The sequence below is a fragment of the Ammodytes marinus genome, assembly GCF_949987685.1.
Source record: "Ammodytes marinus genome assembly, chromosome: 12".
Taxonomy (NCBI): domain Eukaryota; kingdom Metazoa; phylum Chordata; class Actinopteri; order Uranoscopiformes; family Ammodytidae; genus Ammodytes; species Ammodytes marinus.
The window spans coordinates 12,586,416-12,605,771 of NC_137216.1; the positions used below are offsets into that span (position 1 = coordinate 12,586,416).

Consider the following 19,356-nt stretch of genomic DNA (forward strand, 5'->3'; position numbering starts at 1 on the left):
TAGACGTAATACCAGTGCTAGTTTTACAACTAACACACTCCTGTCCGGTACCCACCCATTTTTGGTGTGTATTTAGATCATACCAAGATCGAAACGAATAACACCTGAATAGTACTTGCCCCTACAATGGTATCTATAGTGAATCTGTAGGACCAGGTTTATATAATTTTTTTTTATCAATACCTGTACTTAATTTGCTTTGCATTGTATCACAAAGCGGCTTAAATATTCCTTTTCATAGATGCGGTGTACTCTGTCACACCAGATCAGTGATTTTTCCAGATGGATTAATTTGTCTGTATATTTGAAATAATTCGTTTTTTAATTGATATCAATATAATTTCAATATCAACTCAACATAGTCACTGTGATGGCCAATTTATTTAAACTGAATTATGAGCTTGTATCTTATATATATATAGGGGACATAACAGAAAAAATGAATACATTATATAAATCAATGTAGTCCTATGTACAGTTTGTAAACAAATATATTTCTTCACAAATGAATGCTATTACACAACCAGGTTGTGTGTTGTTCTGTTTTTTTATTAATCAAAACTGTTATGTCCAACATTTAGTTGAGTTAAAATGAGAGCACTTAAAATAAAATGAAAAAAATATATGTTAGGTACATAGAAATTAAGTCATAGTAGTGTTTGCATTTGTTGTTTCTCAAGCATTATCAACATTTTTCCATCATATAATAATATCAGTTGCCTAACTGTAGCAGACACAGAAATTTGTATGTGACAAAAATGTGAAATGGCATGTTCAGTTTATCATGTAATCATCAAGCTTTATTGTGACAGTTAATCAAAATGTCAGATTATTTTTCCTGGCATTAACACACTGTTCCTGTCGACTATTATCTTCTCACAGTCTGTGTTTATGAAATTACATTGATACACAAAATGCTATGGTGTGGTTCTAACTGCTAATTTTTAAGAGATTATGCCACCGTAACATCCTTAAAATGTGCTTTCTAATTTCTGGTAACTTCAGGCCATATACGAGAGGATTCAAAACTGGAGGAATGACAACAAACTCCAGTGACAGAATAACAGCCAGATATGGATTTATCTCTTCAAGATCATACCGGCTCAAGGCAACATCACAAAATGCTGTTATAGAAAAAATCACAAATGTGATCATGTGTGGCAGACAACTCTGGAATACTTTCCCTTTGAACTCTGCTGAGCTCCTCCGGCAAACAACAAAAATTTGCAAATATGTGTACAGGACAAAAATAAGAGGAAGAAAAGCTGTAACTATGGTCAAAATCATACCTATAATATTGTTCACAACAGTGGCAACACATGACAATTTTACGACACTCCAGTTGGCACAGAACACTTTCTGTATGTCATTGCCACATAAAGGAAGCCTGGCAGACAAAGAAATGATGGCTGAAAGAACCAATGCTGGAACACTCAAAGCCAATCCTGCTAACTTTAAAACAGTGTTAGAGGTCATCTTACCGTGGTAGTGTAAAGGATGACAAACAGCGACATATCTATCAAAAGACATAATGCAAAGAATGGTCATTTCATAGGAAGCATACGTGTAAATAACATAGATCTGAATGAAACAAGCAGCACGGGAGATCATATGAGTATTCGACAGGAGGTCCACAAGGAATCTGGGGAAAAAGCCTGTTGAACCATATATAGAGTTGACAGATAATAGAGCAATAAACAGATACATGGGCTCATGTAGTGATCTTTCTCGATATATAACCAGTATTATGACTAAATTAGCAGAGATAATGAAGCCATAGAGCAAGAGGCAAAAGACAAAGGCTGGATAGCGGTAGTGTCCAATGTTCACAAACATGGTGAGGTTAAAGTGAAAAGAGACAGAACTGTTTTCCATTCCACTCACAATGAATCCGCGACAAATAATTCAGTATTGAAGTCTTTGCTGTTGGACAAACTAATCCCTGTCTGGAAAAATCACTGATCTGGTGTGACAGAGTATACCGCATCCATGAAAAGGAATAGTTAGGCCATTTTGTGATAAAATGCTAATCAAAATAAGTACAGGTATTGATAAAAAAAAATCCTACAAACCTGGTCCTACAGATTCACTATAGATACCATTGTAGGAGTGAGTACTATTCAGGTGTTATTCGTTTCGATCTTGGTATAATCCATAGACACCACAAATGAAGCTAATGGGAGGAGGAGGAGTATTTTATGCTGTCTGACTCCTGTCATGTCATCCAGGGCCGGCCCAAGGCATGAGTGAACTAAGCGGTTGCTTAGGGCCCCCCGACCGCCAGGGGGCCCCACTTTAACCCTTAGGTGCTCTTGGGGACGTTTTTGTCCTTTCGCACTTTTTTTACGCTGTGACTGCAAAAATACTAAACATGTATCAAAAGCAGTTTTATTGCAAATAATTAACATATCCTAGAGTCTAATTATCCCACTCTAAAAAATTCACTTTGCATCTATTATATGAGAAATTTTTCAATTATTGTGTTTTTTTTTAATAAAAATGGCTCACTTCATCACATAAGCTTGCATGTAAAGGGTTAAAAGAAATTACAAATGAATGAATATTTGATATGTATGTAAAGAGGTCAAGTGGGATAAAAGGTTTGTAAAAAAAAGTAGAAAAAAATATTACTGTAGGGCAGTGAAAATATGATTGTTTTAAAAAAAGTTGTCATGTGGCTCACTTTACCCCAGCTGTGGGGTAAACTGAGACAGACCAGAAAAATCAAGGGGGTAAAGTGAACCAGCTGGGGATAAACTGATCCACTTACTTTTTTCACTCTGAAACCACCATAACAACACATATTGTAACAGTTAGAATCCTGAAAGCTAGCCACACATTCCAGAACTAATGTCGGACTAGTAAAAGAATGATGGGTTTTGGTCAATTAAGCAAAGCCAATTTTCTAAACACTTGAAAGTAACTCTGAACAAAATCAAATACAACATATTATAATTCAAAATGTTTTAATAAGATTCAAATGAAAGATAGAACCAGTTAGATTAGTACACAGTCTGGGGGTCAGAACACAGGACCCTTAAGGCCAGGACACACCAGTCCGACTACCCGAAAATGGAGACTGCCGATTCAGGGAGCTCCAGTCTTCCAGTTGCGGCCGAAAAAGTGCAAAGACTGCTGACTTTCCGTACGCTCTGCGCTTGCGCGGGACGTAATGTCTCCATAACAGCAGGCGGCGCTAATCTGTATTGTGGCCCGAAAAAATACGGAAGCCGGAAATGATGGGACGGTCTCTAGACCATAAACATAGATATAAATACGTATTTATATTTATCGACCATAAAGAGCACCATTTTTAGCAGAGAGTGTCGAGCATGGTGTCGAGCAGTCAACAAGGGTTGATGCATGTGAGTACTCGCTGAACGAAACAAACAAACAAACACATTAAAACGATGGCTAACTGTTGTTAGCTGTTTGTGCTACCCGCCTCACTTCCGGGCTTCACTGATTCGCTAGCCCTCCACAAATCAAATTGCTCCAACTGAAAGACTGCCCGCCGCCGATGTCGTCGGCTCAAAAGAAGCCCGACGACATCTACGACGACCGATGTCACGGCACACACCAAACAGATTCGTGTCCCCGCCCCCTCCCGACTCTACGACGGCGATTATCGGGCCGGTGTGTCCTGGCCTTTAGAGCCAGCTTGTGTCTGGGGGTCAAAGCATAGGAAAATCAGAACCAGCGAGAACAGCCTGGGACTCAGAACACAGGAGAAGACCCAACTGGATTATAACATCAGTCTGTCATACTCTACAACTAGACCTACTCTACATTCCAGCCCTGAAGGTTACAGGGAAAGATGAGAAGGTGCTCTTTCCGTGTGGTTGCCCCAGGTCGTCTTCCTGGCGTATTTCCTTGGCATGATGGCTTTTCTACAATGTGTATGACATTAAAATAAAACACATGTTATGTAATATTACATTAAAATATGTTTAAGACTAAACTTAACTTGTGCCTCATGGTGGGGGAAAGTGAGACAGTGTCTCACAGCATTTGGCTCACTTTCCCCCACCACCACAATTTGAGAAAAAACTACCTCTTTTAGCATTTCAGGCTAATCTTTAGCTAATATCATCACATGGTTTTTATATGTTGGTAGTACATCAACACATATGATAGAAGTTTTTCTACGTGAATACATTTGCTTTGGCACAACAGTTGATTAAGTTGACAGCAAGAAAATTTACTTTTACATGCAAAATACCTATTTTGGTGAAAAAAAACATGCTTACCACAGCACCATGAGGTCCTCTCTTCCAGGGCCATGGGGAAATGAGAGGGGCTTAAAAACATATATCTCACATGACCATAAATGTTTTCCGTTGCCTAGATAGGGGAGAACGGGGTAAGTAGGCACACTTTTTACTCTAGTGAGAATTGCTTATCACCTAAACATCTTTCAATAGTCATTCCTACATTAAATTGAAGCTTAAGGTGTTGGCTTGAAATTTGTACCCCTCACTTTTTCTAACTTATTGCAATAAAGAAGAAAGTAATCATCAAAGACACCCTTACACATTGTGACAACCAACCCCATAGTGTTGTCAAACACTATGGGGTTGTTTGTCACAATGTTATCTTAATGGGAATAATCTTAAAAAGAAGGCAAGAAAGTAGAACTAAATTTGTAAGTTTAATTGCATTGTCAAGTTGACAAATAGGCCTACATAACTTAATGTAGCCTTGGCAGCTGGTCTAGTTTGGGATGCACTGGGTTGTTTTGAGTTTGTTGCCCTTTTTTCTTTTGCATGCTAGCTGCCTTTTCCTGCTCTATTCTTTCCTTCTCTGGAGTGTCAGTGAGGATACAGCTTGACAATTTATTTCGTTATTGGGTTCCTTTTCTGGCTGCAGCCTTGAGATAACATGTGACAACCAACCCCCCAAAAAATATGACGACCAACCCCAACTTGAATTTCTTGCTAGCATCAAGGCCAACAACCATCTGACAACTAATTAGCTTGCTAAAAACAATCTAAACTATAGCTTACCCTCCACACTTTGTATGGGTAACAAGTGTTTTGTTATAAACCCATTGTGTAAAAGCCTAGAAGAAAAACACTGAGGAGCTAAATATTTTCAATTTGACATGAAAAACACAAACAGTCGTCTCACCTCAAATTCAGCAGTCTAACTCAAAGGAATACTATGTAGGTGACCTCTGATCCCAATTCTGGATATTTACATACCAAAATTTCACAGACAGCGCCTTCTGGTTCCGAGATATAACGATTGTGACAACCAACCCGTGTGACAAATTACCCCGTTCTCCCCTACAGGGGGTGGCTCACATTACCCGATGCCTCAGATTCCCCCATTCTCCCCTACTGTATATATATTTTTTTTTTGGAGTTTGTGTGTTTGATAATATAAAATATTATGCAAATGTAAGTTATCATACAAAAAAGGAATACAATATTTTGGTCTGGATAGTTAATAAGCTAATAATTGAATCAGTTCATCTGTGAGGTAATCCGAGGTTAACTTTTCAGGTCACGTTCACTTCCATGCACAGTGTGTAATGCACGCACACAGTCAGAGAGCAACATGGTATTTCACTGGCACGCGGGGCCGGCGGTAGCCAGGGACAAGGGTGACCTTAACCCACCCAAAGGTGCGCCCCTTTTTTCAGACAATTATATTATGTGTATTTACTATACCAGGACCATTCCTAGCTTCTGATTGGGTGGGCACGGCGACAGCCCCCCTCCAAATTCACCCATCACCTGCTTTTCTGTGGGCACTTGTCAATCACGTCCACAGAGCGCAGTCTCACCTTTGCAAAGTCAGTCAGAACGCTACTCTGCGACTTTTTTCACACGTCGTCAACCTGTTCTTTCTAAATGCTGTGCACAAAAGCTCATTCACTTCCTAGTTTATCCAAACCGACTTACAAAACTTTCTGTGTAGCGTATCGCTTATGCCTGTAAACAAGCCTAGTGCTGCTTCCGCCTCTCACGATGCTGCTGCTGGCACATCAGAGGGTCACTGGAGCACAAGCCCTGAAGTTGTGTCAGATCCTGCCTATTACTCTTTTCTAACCTTGCACTGTTATCATACACAAATCACAAACACATTTATTGTCAAATTAACCTTAACGATACATACATGCGAGGAGCATTTTCTACACAGCTTTTTCTGCACTCTCTTACATCTCTTATCATCAATTTTCCTCCCCGAGTGAGAGCAGTGGGGCTCAAAATGGTAAAATGGTTGTACTTCAGCAATGTTGCACATGAATAACTCACATATGATAGGGACCAATATTTTGTTTGAGGCAGGACCCAGCATGCACCTGTTGGTAACGCAACAACTTGTGTGTGTTTGATCTGGGTCACGCAGCATGCTCGCCAGGTTGTGCATTAAATAATTGACTACTTAAGATAGATGTACCCTTCTCTGTCTTTCAACTATGCCGACTTACTATTATGCTAAAAATAACCCAAAATTACTTACTACAGTAAAGTATGACCCGTGTCCACCATTTGGATCACATACAAATCCAATACCATGCATTGGTTTTCTAACTAATTTTTTCAGTGTTAACAGTGTGCAGATATAATGTTCTACTACAAACTCACAAAATAAAAACCTTAAACCCCATTTGTTATTAAATCTTTATTTGTAAAATTCTATACATTTGTTCTTTCTCAAGCATAATTAATATTTTTTCATCATGTTATCATATCAGTTGCTTAACTGTAGCCAACTGGTAACCAACCAAATTTACAGTACATCGGCAAAGGATTGATAAAAAATGTATGTGACAAAAATGTGAAATGGCATGATCAGTTCATCATGTTTTCATTCGGCTTTATTGTGAAAGTTAATCAAAATGTCAGATATTTTTTACTGGCATTAAACGACTGGTTAAACATTTTACATTTTTATCTTTTTGCCTCACTCTCTGGTTCAAGAAAAGGCGGCAGAAACCATTCCTGTGTGTGCATTGCTGTGTGTGCACTCAATCTCAAACACTTGAAGTACAGGGGAGCAGGTGAAAATATAAACATTACTCCATCACTTAACGCTCCTGTGTCCTTGTTTGGACCTGTTTATTGACCACGTTATGTTACACTCTATATTTTAACACATTACGTCATTTTAGAATCAAATACATACGTAACATCACAAGCATTTCTTGGTTTCCTTCCAGTATCTATTTCGTTTTTAAATGACCGAGTGCAACATAACTTGGTAAATAAAGCAGAAAGGAGCAGTTAGTGATGTTGTAAAGTTTATATTTTGACCGGCTCCCATTGACTACCAGTGTTTGAAATAAGATAACCTGGATGAGCAACCTTTGCCCAGTTCTTCATCAAAAATGCACACACAATTGCAGGAACGTTATCCGTCACCTTTTCTTGGAATGGAGAGAGAGTCAAAAAGCTAAACTATTCCTTTAACACACTGTTCCTAACTTTTGCATACTATCTTGCTCTCCCAGTCTCGGTATATGAAATGTCATTCATTCAAAATTCCATTATGTGGTTTTAACCGATTATTTTTAAGAGATAAGCCTAGTTTTATGCCACAATAACATCCTTAAAATGTGTTTTCTAATTTCTGGTAACTGAAAGCCATATACGAGAGGATTTAAAACTGGGGGGATAACAACAAACTCTAGTGACAGAAAAACAGCCACATATGGATTTATCTTTTCAACATCATACCGGCTCAAGGCAATATCAGAAAATCCTGTTATAGAATAAATCACAAATGTGATCATGTGTGGCAGACAACTCTGGAATACTTTCCCTTTGAATTCTGCTGAGCTCCTCCGGCAAACAAGAAAAATTCGCAAATATGTGTACAGGACAAGAGTAAGAGGGAGAAAAACTACACCTATGCTCCAAAGCATACCTACAATATTGTTCACAACAGTGGAAACACATGACAATTTTACGACACTCCAGTTGGCACAGAACACTTTCCGTATATCATTGCCACATAAAGGAAGCCTGGCAGACAAAGAAATGATGGCTGAAAGAACCAATGCTGGAACACTCAAAGCCAATCCTGCTAACTTTAAAACAGTGTTAGAGGTCATCTTACTGTGGTAGTGTAAAGGATGACAAACAGCGACATATCTATCATAAGACATAATGCCTAGAATGGTCAGTTCACATGAAGCATACGTGTAAATAACATAGATCTGAGTAAAACAAGCAGCACGGGAGATCATATGAGTATTCGACAGGAGGTCCATAAGGAATCTGGGGAAAAAGCCTGTTGAACCATACATAGAGTTGAAAGATAATACAGCAATAAACAGATACATGGGCTCATGTAGTGATCTTTCTCGATATATAACCAGTATTATGACTATATTAGCAGAGATAATGAAGCCATAGAGCAAGAGGCAAAAAACAAAGGCTGGATAGCGGTAGTGTCCAATGTTCACAAACATGGTGAGGTTAAAGAGAAAAGAGACAGTACTGTTTTCCATTCCACTTCAATGAATTGGCAACAAAGATTTCAGTATTTTAGTCTTTGCTGTTGGACAAACTCATTCCTGTCTGGAGATATCAGTGATCTGGTGTGACAGAGTTTGCAGCATCTATGATAAGGAAAATATAAGCAGTTTTGTGATAAAATGCTAAGCAAATAAATTACAGGCATTTGAAAATAATTTACACTCACCATAAATACCAAAAAGGGGTAGGGGTAATATTCAATTGTCATTCATACTGCTCTTAGTTAGATCTATGGACACACAAATGAACCTATTCGGAGGATGTAGGGCATTTTATGCTGTCTGACTCTGACCATGTCATCACAGATTTTCCTAATTTGGTCATTCCTTCATTCATCCTGTTTTCATTCGGCTTCATTGTGAAAGTTAATCAAAATGTCAGATTATTTTTACTGGCATTAAATGACTGGTTAAACATTTAAAATGTTTATCTTTTTGCCTCACTCTCTGGTTCAAGAAAAGGCTGCAGAAACTATTCCTGTGTGTGCATTTTTTATATAGAAATGGACAAAGCTTGCTCATCCAGGTTAGTTTATCTCAAACACTTGTAGTAAAGGGGAGCAGGTGAACATACTGTATAAACATTACTCCATCACATAACGCTCCTGTGTCCTTGTTTGGACCTGTTTATTGACCACGTTATGTTACACTCTATATTTTATCACATTACGTCATTTTAGAATCAAATACATATGTAACATCACAAGCATTTCTTGGTTTCCTTCCAGTATCTATTTAGTTTTTAAATGACCGAGTGCAACATAACTTGGTAAATAAAGCAGAAAGGAGCAGTTAGTGATGTTGTAAAGTTTATATTTTGACCGGCTCCCATTGACTACCAGTGTTTGAAATAAGATAACCTGGATGAGCAACCTTTGCCCAGTTCTTCATCAAAAATGCACGCACAGTTGCAGGAACGTTATCTGTCACCTTTTCTTGAGCTAGAGAGAGTCAAAAAGCTAAAAAATTAAAAATGTTGAACTATTCCTTTAACAAACTGTTCCTAACTTCTGTATACTATCTTGCGCTCTAAGTCTAGGTTTATGAAATTTCATTCATACAAAATTCCATTATGGGGTTTTAACCGATCATTTTAAAGAGATAGTTGTATGCCACAATAACATCCTTAAAATGTGTTTTCTAATTTCTGGTAACTTAAAGCCACATACGAGAGGATTTAAAACTGGGGGGATAACAACAAACTCCAGTGACAGAATAACAGCCAAATATGGATTTATCTCTTCAAGATTTTCCTAATTTGGTCATTCCCCCACTAAATTGCCATTAAATTTGGTACATGTACATTTCTTGTTTTGGTGACCTCCTGACTTCTCAAATGTCCAATTAGTACTTCCGGTTGTAACCAAATACCTGCGACAATGTGCCTGCTGGGGCCATGGACCAATCTTTGTTGCGGATGCAGTTCGTTTTCTCGTATTATTTTGAAGGCCTATAAGAAACATATTCGTAGAAGAGCTACACATAGGCCTACTACAAGAGTAAACACTTCAAAAGCGAGAGGCTTTTTCAAAACAAGAAACAAGATATATCCCCATTCCCCACACATCTTTATCTTTCTTGTTATTTTACTAGAAAACCTACCTTTAAGTGATAAAAAATAATTTACAAATTAAGGAGGTTTAGTATTTCTCCCTTTACATAACGACTATATTTCGGCCATGTATAGCTATGCCAACTTGTGTGTAATGCAGCGCATAAGTACGCAAATCAGCAGTGAAAAAATCCTACATTTAAATGAACAGATATACATTTTGTAGTGAAGTATTCATATATGTGTAGGCCTATTCATATAAATGTCTTTCTGCTATCCCCTCTGAAACAGTTCATGGCTGACTTATGCTACAGCTTTGTCTCTTCCAAACTCCTTAAAATGAATGCGTAAGTATCTCATACAACCCCATTTAAAAAAACTAACTATCCCTTGAATAGTTAGGTACGTATGGTTCCTTAAAATGTATTCATAAATAAATAAGCTTGAAAAGTTGACATTGTCTCAGAGAGTTGGGGAATCAGCTCCGGGGACATTTTAAGGCTGTGGTTTATTGCATTGACCTGATTGCATTACATGTACAGTTCCGCCGCAAATAATTAAATAATGTACTCCTATTAACCAGACAGACGAATGAAGACTGACAATAAGAATACATTTACAGGTTAAACAGCTGAATTTACGGAATTCCTTTTTATTTTTTATTAAACAAATAATAAAATTCCTTTGGTCATATGAATGTATTTGCTTCTGGTTTCTGTGGGTAGGTGATTAAAGGTGCAGTGGTTGGAAAGCATGTTTGTGTGAATTAGTGCCCGGACAGGCTCTCCAGAGTGGTGTTGTTTTGATAATTGCTCTCAGAGGAGCTGGGAGTTAATGACCTGTTGACCACATTCACTATAATTACCACTCTATGTCACTTCTTAAAAACAACAACACCAACAGCATCCCCTCTGAGGTATGATTTATTGAAATGAACTTTTTGACAGCTTTTGGTGTCAACAGGTAATGTCAGTGTTAAATGAGAATAATAGTCAAATAAAAAGGTTAGACTAAAATATGACATTCTGAATCATTTGGATTGTCGTGCCTCTTAATATTCTTATTGATGAATCAATATTTATAATTAGGCCATCCCATGAGGCAGGCATACATTGTTCTCTGGGTCATAATAAGCAGGATGTAGCCGGCCCTGTTCCCTGAGGCATGTTGTTTTTCTGCTTTGGCCCACCAGAGAGGTCACAGTAATGATACCCATACAGCAGCCTTTCATCAGCTATAGTAAAGATATGCAAGTCTGGTAATTACATCACTTGTATTATTTCATTGGGATTTTAAATTGTGTAATCAAGGTAACCAGACATTAACCAAACATTATTCAAGTTTATAATTAAATTTTTTTAAAGACAGAATATTTTCTCACTTTTAAATAGTGTTTACTGTAATTCAAGGCTCAAAGTTTTTGTGTGCGCACATACTGTATGTGTGAACTGAATAAACAACATTTTGGGAAACACTATAACAAAATTTCACAGTCAAACACATTGGGACCTTTGACAGTTTTGTGTTTCTTCCTTATGTATGTTTAATTGACAAAATAATGAATGATTTGGCCACTCCTCCATTAAATGACTTTGTGTCAATGCGCTTAGACAATGGGAGGATTACTAGGACGTCCAACAGAAGGGACTGTGTAGTACAGATCCACTGAGTTTGGCGCATACCGTAATTTCTGTTAGAGCCACAAAGTCTTGGAACTCATTACCAAGTGAGATATGAGAGTGGAACACCTTTGCTGGTTTTAAATTTAAGATGAAATCATGGCTGAAATCAACCCAAACATGTACCCATCATGCACAGACTGTTGTCTTAATGTTGTGCTGTGGTTGTGGTGTCCCAATGTTGTGATTTTGTTGTTGTTGTTGTGGTGTCCTAAATGTTGTGATGTTATTGTTCGTATTGTGTTGTTGTGTTTTACTGTTGTAAAATCATGTGTTATTGTTCTTAAGATTAAGATTTTTGGGCATTTTTCAAGCTTTATTGGATAGTACAGAGTTGAAATGGAGAGACAGAGAGAGAGAGAGGGGGGATGACATGCAGTAAAGGTCCACGGGTCGGATTTGAACCCGCGACCACTGCAATGAAGGCCGGAGCAAATATGGAACGCACTCTATCCACTACGCCACTGGACCGCCTTGTGTTATTGTTTTTATACTTCAATGTTAGGTTTCCCTTTTGACAGAGATGTGATCCTCTGTTTCCTGCCCAGGGGGGACTACAGAGGAAAATTAGCTTATAGCTAACTCTGGTACTGCTAATGAGCTGTGCATTATCCCTATCAAATAAACAAATACATAAATAAATACAATATCACATATATTCTTAACAAATCAGGGACTACAGGTGAAAAATAGCAGTTTACTCAAACCTGGTACAATGCATCTCTCCTTGTTTTAAACAAGGTTAATGTTTCTTTTGTACACTGTCCCTGTTCAAATAAAGTTAGATTACATTACATGAATTGATTGAAGTGATGGATTAAACGGAAGTATTTGTGCACACTGTAAAAGATATCTTAAATTCCTGATTGATACCATTCCTGAAAAAATGTTGCTATTTCTTCTTATTGTAACATGCTTCAATGGTCTAACAGAACAGCATTTTCCTTTTGTCCAGAAGAATATACCAAAAATTATTCTAAAAATATCAATGATTTTTTTTTACTAATCAATAATATAGATGTTTGTATATAAAATAGCTTTGAGTTGTTTAGCTACTTTCTGTGAGTAGTCTAATTTAGCTTGCTAATTTCAACCAAATTCATGATATCACATGGGAAAGGACTGTATAACAGCATGATAATCTACTTCTTCATGTAATTGTAGAATTGGTGGAGATGTTAAGGTGTAATGTGCTACACAAGTCCCAGACGAGTCTTTGTTTCTAAAGAACAATTTGTAAAAGATATCCTTGAAACGTTTAACTCTGATCAACAATCACATCAGAGTTCATATGTGAGACCAGGCGAACAAATAATAAACAGGTTTAGAAAATGAATGCAAGTAATCTTTGCATTATTATGATACACATTTAAATGTTAAAATGTTTTTTTTCTAAACTTCATGCTCATAAATTAGCAACATTTGTGGAAGCTGAAACAAAGAGGGGTCATTTAATCTATTTTACTCCAGTCTGCTTTGACAGTTGAATTGCCATATCTACTGTGGTAATGAGAACTCAGCACACTGCAACTCAACACAACACTTGCAAATAGACAATAGGCCAATCAAGAAAAAATCCTCAACAATTTCCCAACTTATGCACTGCATTTAGAAATACAGCAACGGAAAAAAATTAAGAGACCACTCCAAATGTTCAGTGTCTCTTGTCTTACTCTTTAGAGGCATATGTCTGAGTAGAATGAACATTTTGGTTTTATAATATAAACTACTGACAACATTTCTACCAAATTACAATACTTTTTTTTTCATTAAGAGTATTTTCAATAAATTATGTAGAGATGAAGATTGAAGAAAAATCCAGACTGGTCTCTTAATTTTTTCCGGGGCTGTATATATAAAAAAAATGCTGCATATATAGAAAGCACAACCAAATCAGTGCAAATAGCATCGACACTGACACTTTTAGTAATGTGTTCAAGTTTAGTCAATTTGGAGAATTTTTCTGTATTGCAGTACATTTCTGTATATGCTATTCGAAGCTTTCCTCTGCATGCTTCACATGTGTTGTCAAATTAGTGAAGACATTTTTTTTTTTGCTTTTTTATTTCATTTATTTGCATGTGTTTTAAGCTACAGTCTGTTGAGCTCTCAGGTCCATCGTACACATTTCCATCCGTACCATCAAAACACCTTGATTTGATTTGATTTCTGTTGATGACATAATAAATCTATCCAAAAGCACAACACTTCACATCTTAACTTAATCCTTTATGCTGTTGTGCATTAACACCTTAAATGCATTTGCAAACTGACGTCTGTCAATGTTCCTAAAAAGCAAAGCAGCTGAGACATTTAACACCACAATACATGCGACAGACATGAACAGAAGTGTATACCTGCACTCTTTTGACCTTAAAGCTGATTTTATCAACTGCACATGTGAATAAACAATGACAAGGTCTTGCTCAAATTCTGAAAAATATCATTCAGATAACAAACAACAAGGGCCTGTGTTGAGTCTGAAAGAGTGATTCTGTAATGGTTACATATCTTAAACTTTAAGTCTCATTTTACATCTTTGACCAGCCATTATAAAGAAATTTATAATTCTGCTTCGAATTTTTGTCAGGACCAGACCATAAACAATAGGGTTAAAAATAGGTGGGATCATGATAAATTGTATGGCCATGAAGTTCCTTAAACTCTGTGGGATAGAGTTTGATCCAAACCTTGAATACATGAGGTCAAAAAGCAAAGCTGCTGTGACATTTAGCAGACACAATAAATGTGGTACACATGTCTGTGAGAACTTTCTCCTCCCTTCACGGGATCGTATACCAGCCTTTACAAGCAATACATATGAACACACAATGAAGACGACATGTGCACAATAAAAGGAAATAATCAAAATTCCAACAATGCTGTTTGCTGCTGTTGAACCACATGCAAGTTTAACAATTCCCCAGTTCTCACAGTAGAGTTTCTGTATCTGAGAGCCACATAATGTCAGTGTGGATGTCAAAGTTACCAGTACAATGTCACAGCACACAGGAACACACCAGGACAAAATGACTAAGACAGCTGTCCGTTGTTTAGACATCACAGAGTGATACTCCAGCGGACGACATATAGCCACATATCTGTCATAAGCCATAAGAGCTAGATTAGAATAGTCAACTTTAGCATAGCCATAAATAACAAACACTTGCAACAAGCATCCCACATATGATATCACATGAATATCAGACAGAAGATCATAAGCAAATTTAGGATAAAAGCCTGCAGCCCCATAAAGTCCACTGATGCAAAGATTACACACAAAAATGTACATGGGTTCATGTAGGTTTTGATCCAGTATTATGGTTAAAATGAGAGACCCATTTGCCACTATAATTAGACTATAACAGAGTAAAGTGAGAGAAAAAAGTGTGACTCTGTAGTTGACTGTTGCACTGAAGCCAGACAGTGAAAATAAAACTATACTAGATGCATTACTCATTCTGTGGTAATCCTCTAATTCAAAGCAGACAAACTGAAAAATAGTATATCGAGGGCAGGATGCAGCGTTTTAAAAATGTTATAATGTGTCCACTTCCCTTAGTGTTGAGCACAGCTGAGTTGTGAGCTTGTGGCTGAATGTTAAAGATGTTCTCCCTTTAAAGACCTGTGTGACTAAGAGAGACGTCATGTCTGCACTAAACATTTGTAGTCTCTTCTGTAATTTATTCAGTATTTCTTTCAGCCATCTTTTCCCCAAAATATAGCATGTTTATTGGTTTTACTTTACATCATTTTAAGACAAATCATTGCCCACTAGAGCAGTTGCAATACGAATTTAAAACCTTTGGTGATTCTAATGTTAATAACAATTAGGGCTGTCAAACAAGAAATTTAGTTTTTATCGTAGATTTTCTGTAGGTAATCACAATTAATTGGATTTTTGAAGTCATGTTTAGAATTCTATTATTCCAATCTACTTATTTGACTAGTGCTTTGTGAATAGGTCTTATGCGTGGGCATTCAAATTGTGTACTTGTGTCCGCAAAGCATTGTAAAAAGAAATTATATCCCGTGAAGTTATTAGAAGAGCAATGTATACTGTCATCTGGAACAGCTTTTTGACAGTTGCAGTTGGAGACACCAAAGTCGGATATTTTTAGATAATACATAAAGGGGTTTTAAACATTTGTCAGAAAAGGGAGAATACTCAGCTGAGAAGAAACATTGAGGATTACTCTGATTTCCAGCAGCTTAACTGAGAAATGATTCTGTTGAATGGTTTAAATTCTATTTTTCTCATTTAAAGTCTTGCAATATTGTTTTTTTATCAACACTTTCCTATCACTTACTGTACTAATGCTCATTTTAGTCTGTGGTTTATTTTTTATCTATGATTTTAAAACACACTTTGGAGACAAATATAATGGTTTTTAACCACAGAACAGAGATACAAACCCCCTTAACGCTTGCAACATGAATAAAAATATGTATGTACTCTGAAACAAAAATCTTTTAATTGATTGTCTTATCTTCGGTAGTTTAAATCCATACATAAAGGGGGTGATCATAGGTCGGCAAAGCAGCAGATACACACTTAAAAGAATGCGTAGTTTAGTGGGTAAAATAGGCACATCTATTTTTGAATCAACAAAGTGAAAAAGGGTGCCCAAAAACATGTTTGTCACTGAGACAATCTGAGGTGTGACGGTGCTGATGGCCTTTTGCTTGCTTTCTTTAGAGGCATTCAGACAAACGGCCACTATCTTCATGTATGAGACTGTAATCAGACTAAATGGGATAACAACAGTCACAATGGCAAAAGGCAGGTCCGATATGCTGGTTCGTATTGAAACTGAACATGCAAGTTTCATTACTAAGTGGGGGTCACAAAACACTTTGTTCTTGACATTTCCACAAAATGTCAAACCAGCCAGGAATGAAAAGATCAATATCACATTAAGAAATGAATACATCCATACAAGCAGAATGATCATACTCTCCTTGTGTTCATGATGACATTGCAGTGTAAAGGATAACAGATAGAGAGAGACATGTCTGTCATAGGCCATGGCTGCTAAACTGCAAAACTCAACAGAAGCAGATGTGTAGATATAAGACATCTGGGTGAAACACCATGGCAGGGTGATTTCATGGGTATCTGAAAACATCTGTGACATCATAAGAGGATACACTGATGTGCTACCACTGATTTCATTCACAAATAAATTACATAGTAATATATACATAGGCTCATGCAGGTTTCTGTCTGCATATATGACTATAATGAGGAATGTGTTGGCTAAACATATTGAGAAGTACCATATAAGCATTATGCTGAAATACAGGTATTTTGACTGTCCAATGTTACCATAAGCACTCAGCACAAAATACACAATCTCAGTTGAGTTCTGGTCTAAAGTAAGTGAAAACATGTTTGTTTTTTTGAAAAATACACAGAAAAGAACAACACTACTCTACACACTAATGGGCAACTGCACACAGTGTGTTTCACCACACTGTTCAAAAAAACAAAGCTACATTGATTATGGTCATAAAGGTATATGCCTTTGCTTATTTGGATAATGGATTGTGATGCAGATTTACAAAGAACAAAAGAATGAAATCTTGTGAATGCAGCAGCACACCACACACACACTCAGGCCCTGCACTCTCACTGCTCATGTCAAGGGCTGCACTTGTGGTGCTTTTTTACTATATGGTACAGTCTCTACTTCACTCACTCTCCTTTTTGTTTTTCTCTACTAAGAAAAAGTACCTGGTTTCGGGTAAATGCTTTCTTTGGTACCTACTCCGTCGAGGTTCCAGGGACCATGTACCAGGTACTAAATGGTGACGTGAAACACTGCAGACCACTGATTGGCTGGAACGTCATCAGTGGGCGACACCATATCCTGCACAATACACTACACAGCTACTGCTCTGGTAACACTTTTGGAGCTTGCTGTATTGCCAGTTTTTGTTTTACCAACTTTCAAACTGGCTTCCCAGACATGAGCCTGTGATCCCTCCTGACAATACAGCCATTCCTCACGTTGGTGGCTGACGAGAAAATCCAATGAGCTGGACAGGGCCTGCTATGGACATGACCCCTGAGCCGTTTCAGAGTGTTTTAACCCTAGAAAACTAACCCCGGGTGATATTTTTTGTGGTGAATTTCTTGTTAACCATTCGCTAATTTTTCACTAATTTTACGGTCTTTTTATAGGGTCCCCCATGATAACTTTTTTATTAGATGTTGCTCAGCGCTTTAATATATTTTGTTGAGAAGTTTATTGGTTATATATTTTTTTTTTTTATGAAGGGATGTCCCTAGAACGGCATATGAATCAGCTGGTCAAGAACTGCAATTTTCACTTGCGCAACATCTCCAAGCTCAGACACATGGTCTCGAGCCACGAGCTTGAGATGATTGTCCACACTTTTGTGTCCTCACGATTGGACTACTGTAACAGCCTTCTAACATGCCTTAGTAAAAAAGGCTTGGCTCGTTTACAAGTTGTCCAAAACTCGGCGGCGAGGCTCCTGACCCGCACCTACAGGAGAGCCCATATTTCTCCTATTTTGAAAGCTTTACATTGGCTCCCTGTCGCATACAGAGTAAACTTTAAAATCCTGGTGCTGACGTTCAGGGCTCTTCACGGTCAGGCTCCTGATTACATTAAGGGCCTGATCCAGCCTTATGCCTCCACCAGGAGCCTGAGGTCCTCCACGCAGAATCTCCTGATGGTTCCTCGCACTCGTTTTAAAACCAGAGGAGACAGATCTTTCAAGGCTGTTGCTCCTCGTCTGTGGAATGACCTGCCCCAGTCCCTGCGCATTCTGGACTCTGTGGATATTTTTAAGAGTCAGCTTAAGACGCACTTGTTCAAACAGGCTTTCTAGATCCATGTCTATGTACTCTGTATTATATTGTATAGTATTATATTTTGTACGTTCTTAGGAAACTCTTCTTTGTAACAGACTCTGTATATGTGTCGTTTTATTGTGTTTTTTAATGTGAAGCGCTTTGTGACCCTGGTCTGCGAGAGGCGCTATATAAATAAACTTTACTTACTTACTTACTTACTTATATTATAGCGTTAGTGATAGTGTTACAATATTTAGTGTTGGTGTTCTAGGGTTAAAGTAAAAGCAAGCCGTTCTGAAGCGTATTTTTGCTGTTCATAGCCATGAACGTGGCAATACAAAGCAGGAAACTGCTGCTGCGGCAGCTTGTTAGGGTGCGCCCAAGCCCCAACCTCAGCGATTTTTACCAGCATCCAATAAGGAAGTGACCACAACTGTAGTAACCCGGAAGTGCCACTGGGGGTGGTACCAAGACTGAGCAATTTTTCTTTGACTCACTTGTTAGACAGGCTGTTTTCATAGTCTTATTAATCCTATGTACAGCCTGGTCCACAAAACCATTTTAGTCTGTATGTTTAGGTCATATCTTCATGTCAACACTGAGGGGGGTGAATTTTTTGGACCACGCTAGTTTTTATTCTTTTGGAGGTTAAAATGTATTGGCGCGATCTCTTGAGTGACAGCTCTCCGCCCGGTGTCCCTCACTTTGCCTCGGAGGTATACGTCAGCTATCTCCCTCCCCCCGACGTGAGGCGGAGTAAAAATCTCACAAAATGGCGACGCGCACAAACCAGGATTATTGGATG

General features: G+C 37.8%; 3 protein-coding genes and 1 pseudogene across 4 annotated transcripts; all 4 read right to left on the minus strand.

Annotated features, from left to right (window-relative positions):
* Positions 1 to 930: 930 nt before the first annotated feature.
* LOC307258766 (olfactory receptor 51E1-like) lies at positions 931 to 1,875 on the minus strand (the record flags this gene model as incomplete). Its single annotated transcript, XM_080038420.1, has 1 exon — positions 931 to 1,875. The coding sequence occupies one exon, from the start codon at positions 1,873 to 1,875 to the stop codon at positions 931 to 933; it is 945 nt and encodes a 314-aa protein (XP_079894546.1).
* Positions 1,876 to 7,522: 5,647 nt separating this feature from the next.
* LOC307258767 (olfactory receptor 10R2-like) lies at positions 7,523 to 8,464 on the minus strand (the record flags this gene model as incomplete). Its single annotated transcript, XM_080038421.1, has 1 exon — positions 7,523 to 8,464. The coding sequence occupies one exon, from the start codon at positions 8,462 to 8,464 to the stop codon at positions 7,523 to 7,525; it is 942 nt and encodes a 313-aa protein (XP_079894547.1).
* Positions 8,465 to 14,234: 5,770 nt separating this feature from the next.
* Positions 14,235 to 15,182, minus strand: LOC307258768 (olfactory receptor 52E4-like; the record flags this gene model as incomplete). The annotated part of the gene is made up of 1 exon (XM_080038422.1): positions 14,235 to 15,182. One exon carries the CDS (start codon positions 15,180 to 15,182, stop codon positions 14,235 to 14,237), a length of 948 nt encoding a protein of 315 aa, XP_079894548.1.
* Positions 15,183 to 16,113: 931 nt separating this feature from the next.
* On the minus strand, positions 16,114 to 17,115 carry LOC307258770 (olfactory receptor 1E16-like; annotated as a pseudogene). Its single transcript has one exon. The product of its transcript is annotated as an olfactory receptor 1E16-like (transcript).
* Positions 17,116 to 19,356: the final 2,241 nt, after the last annotated feature.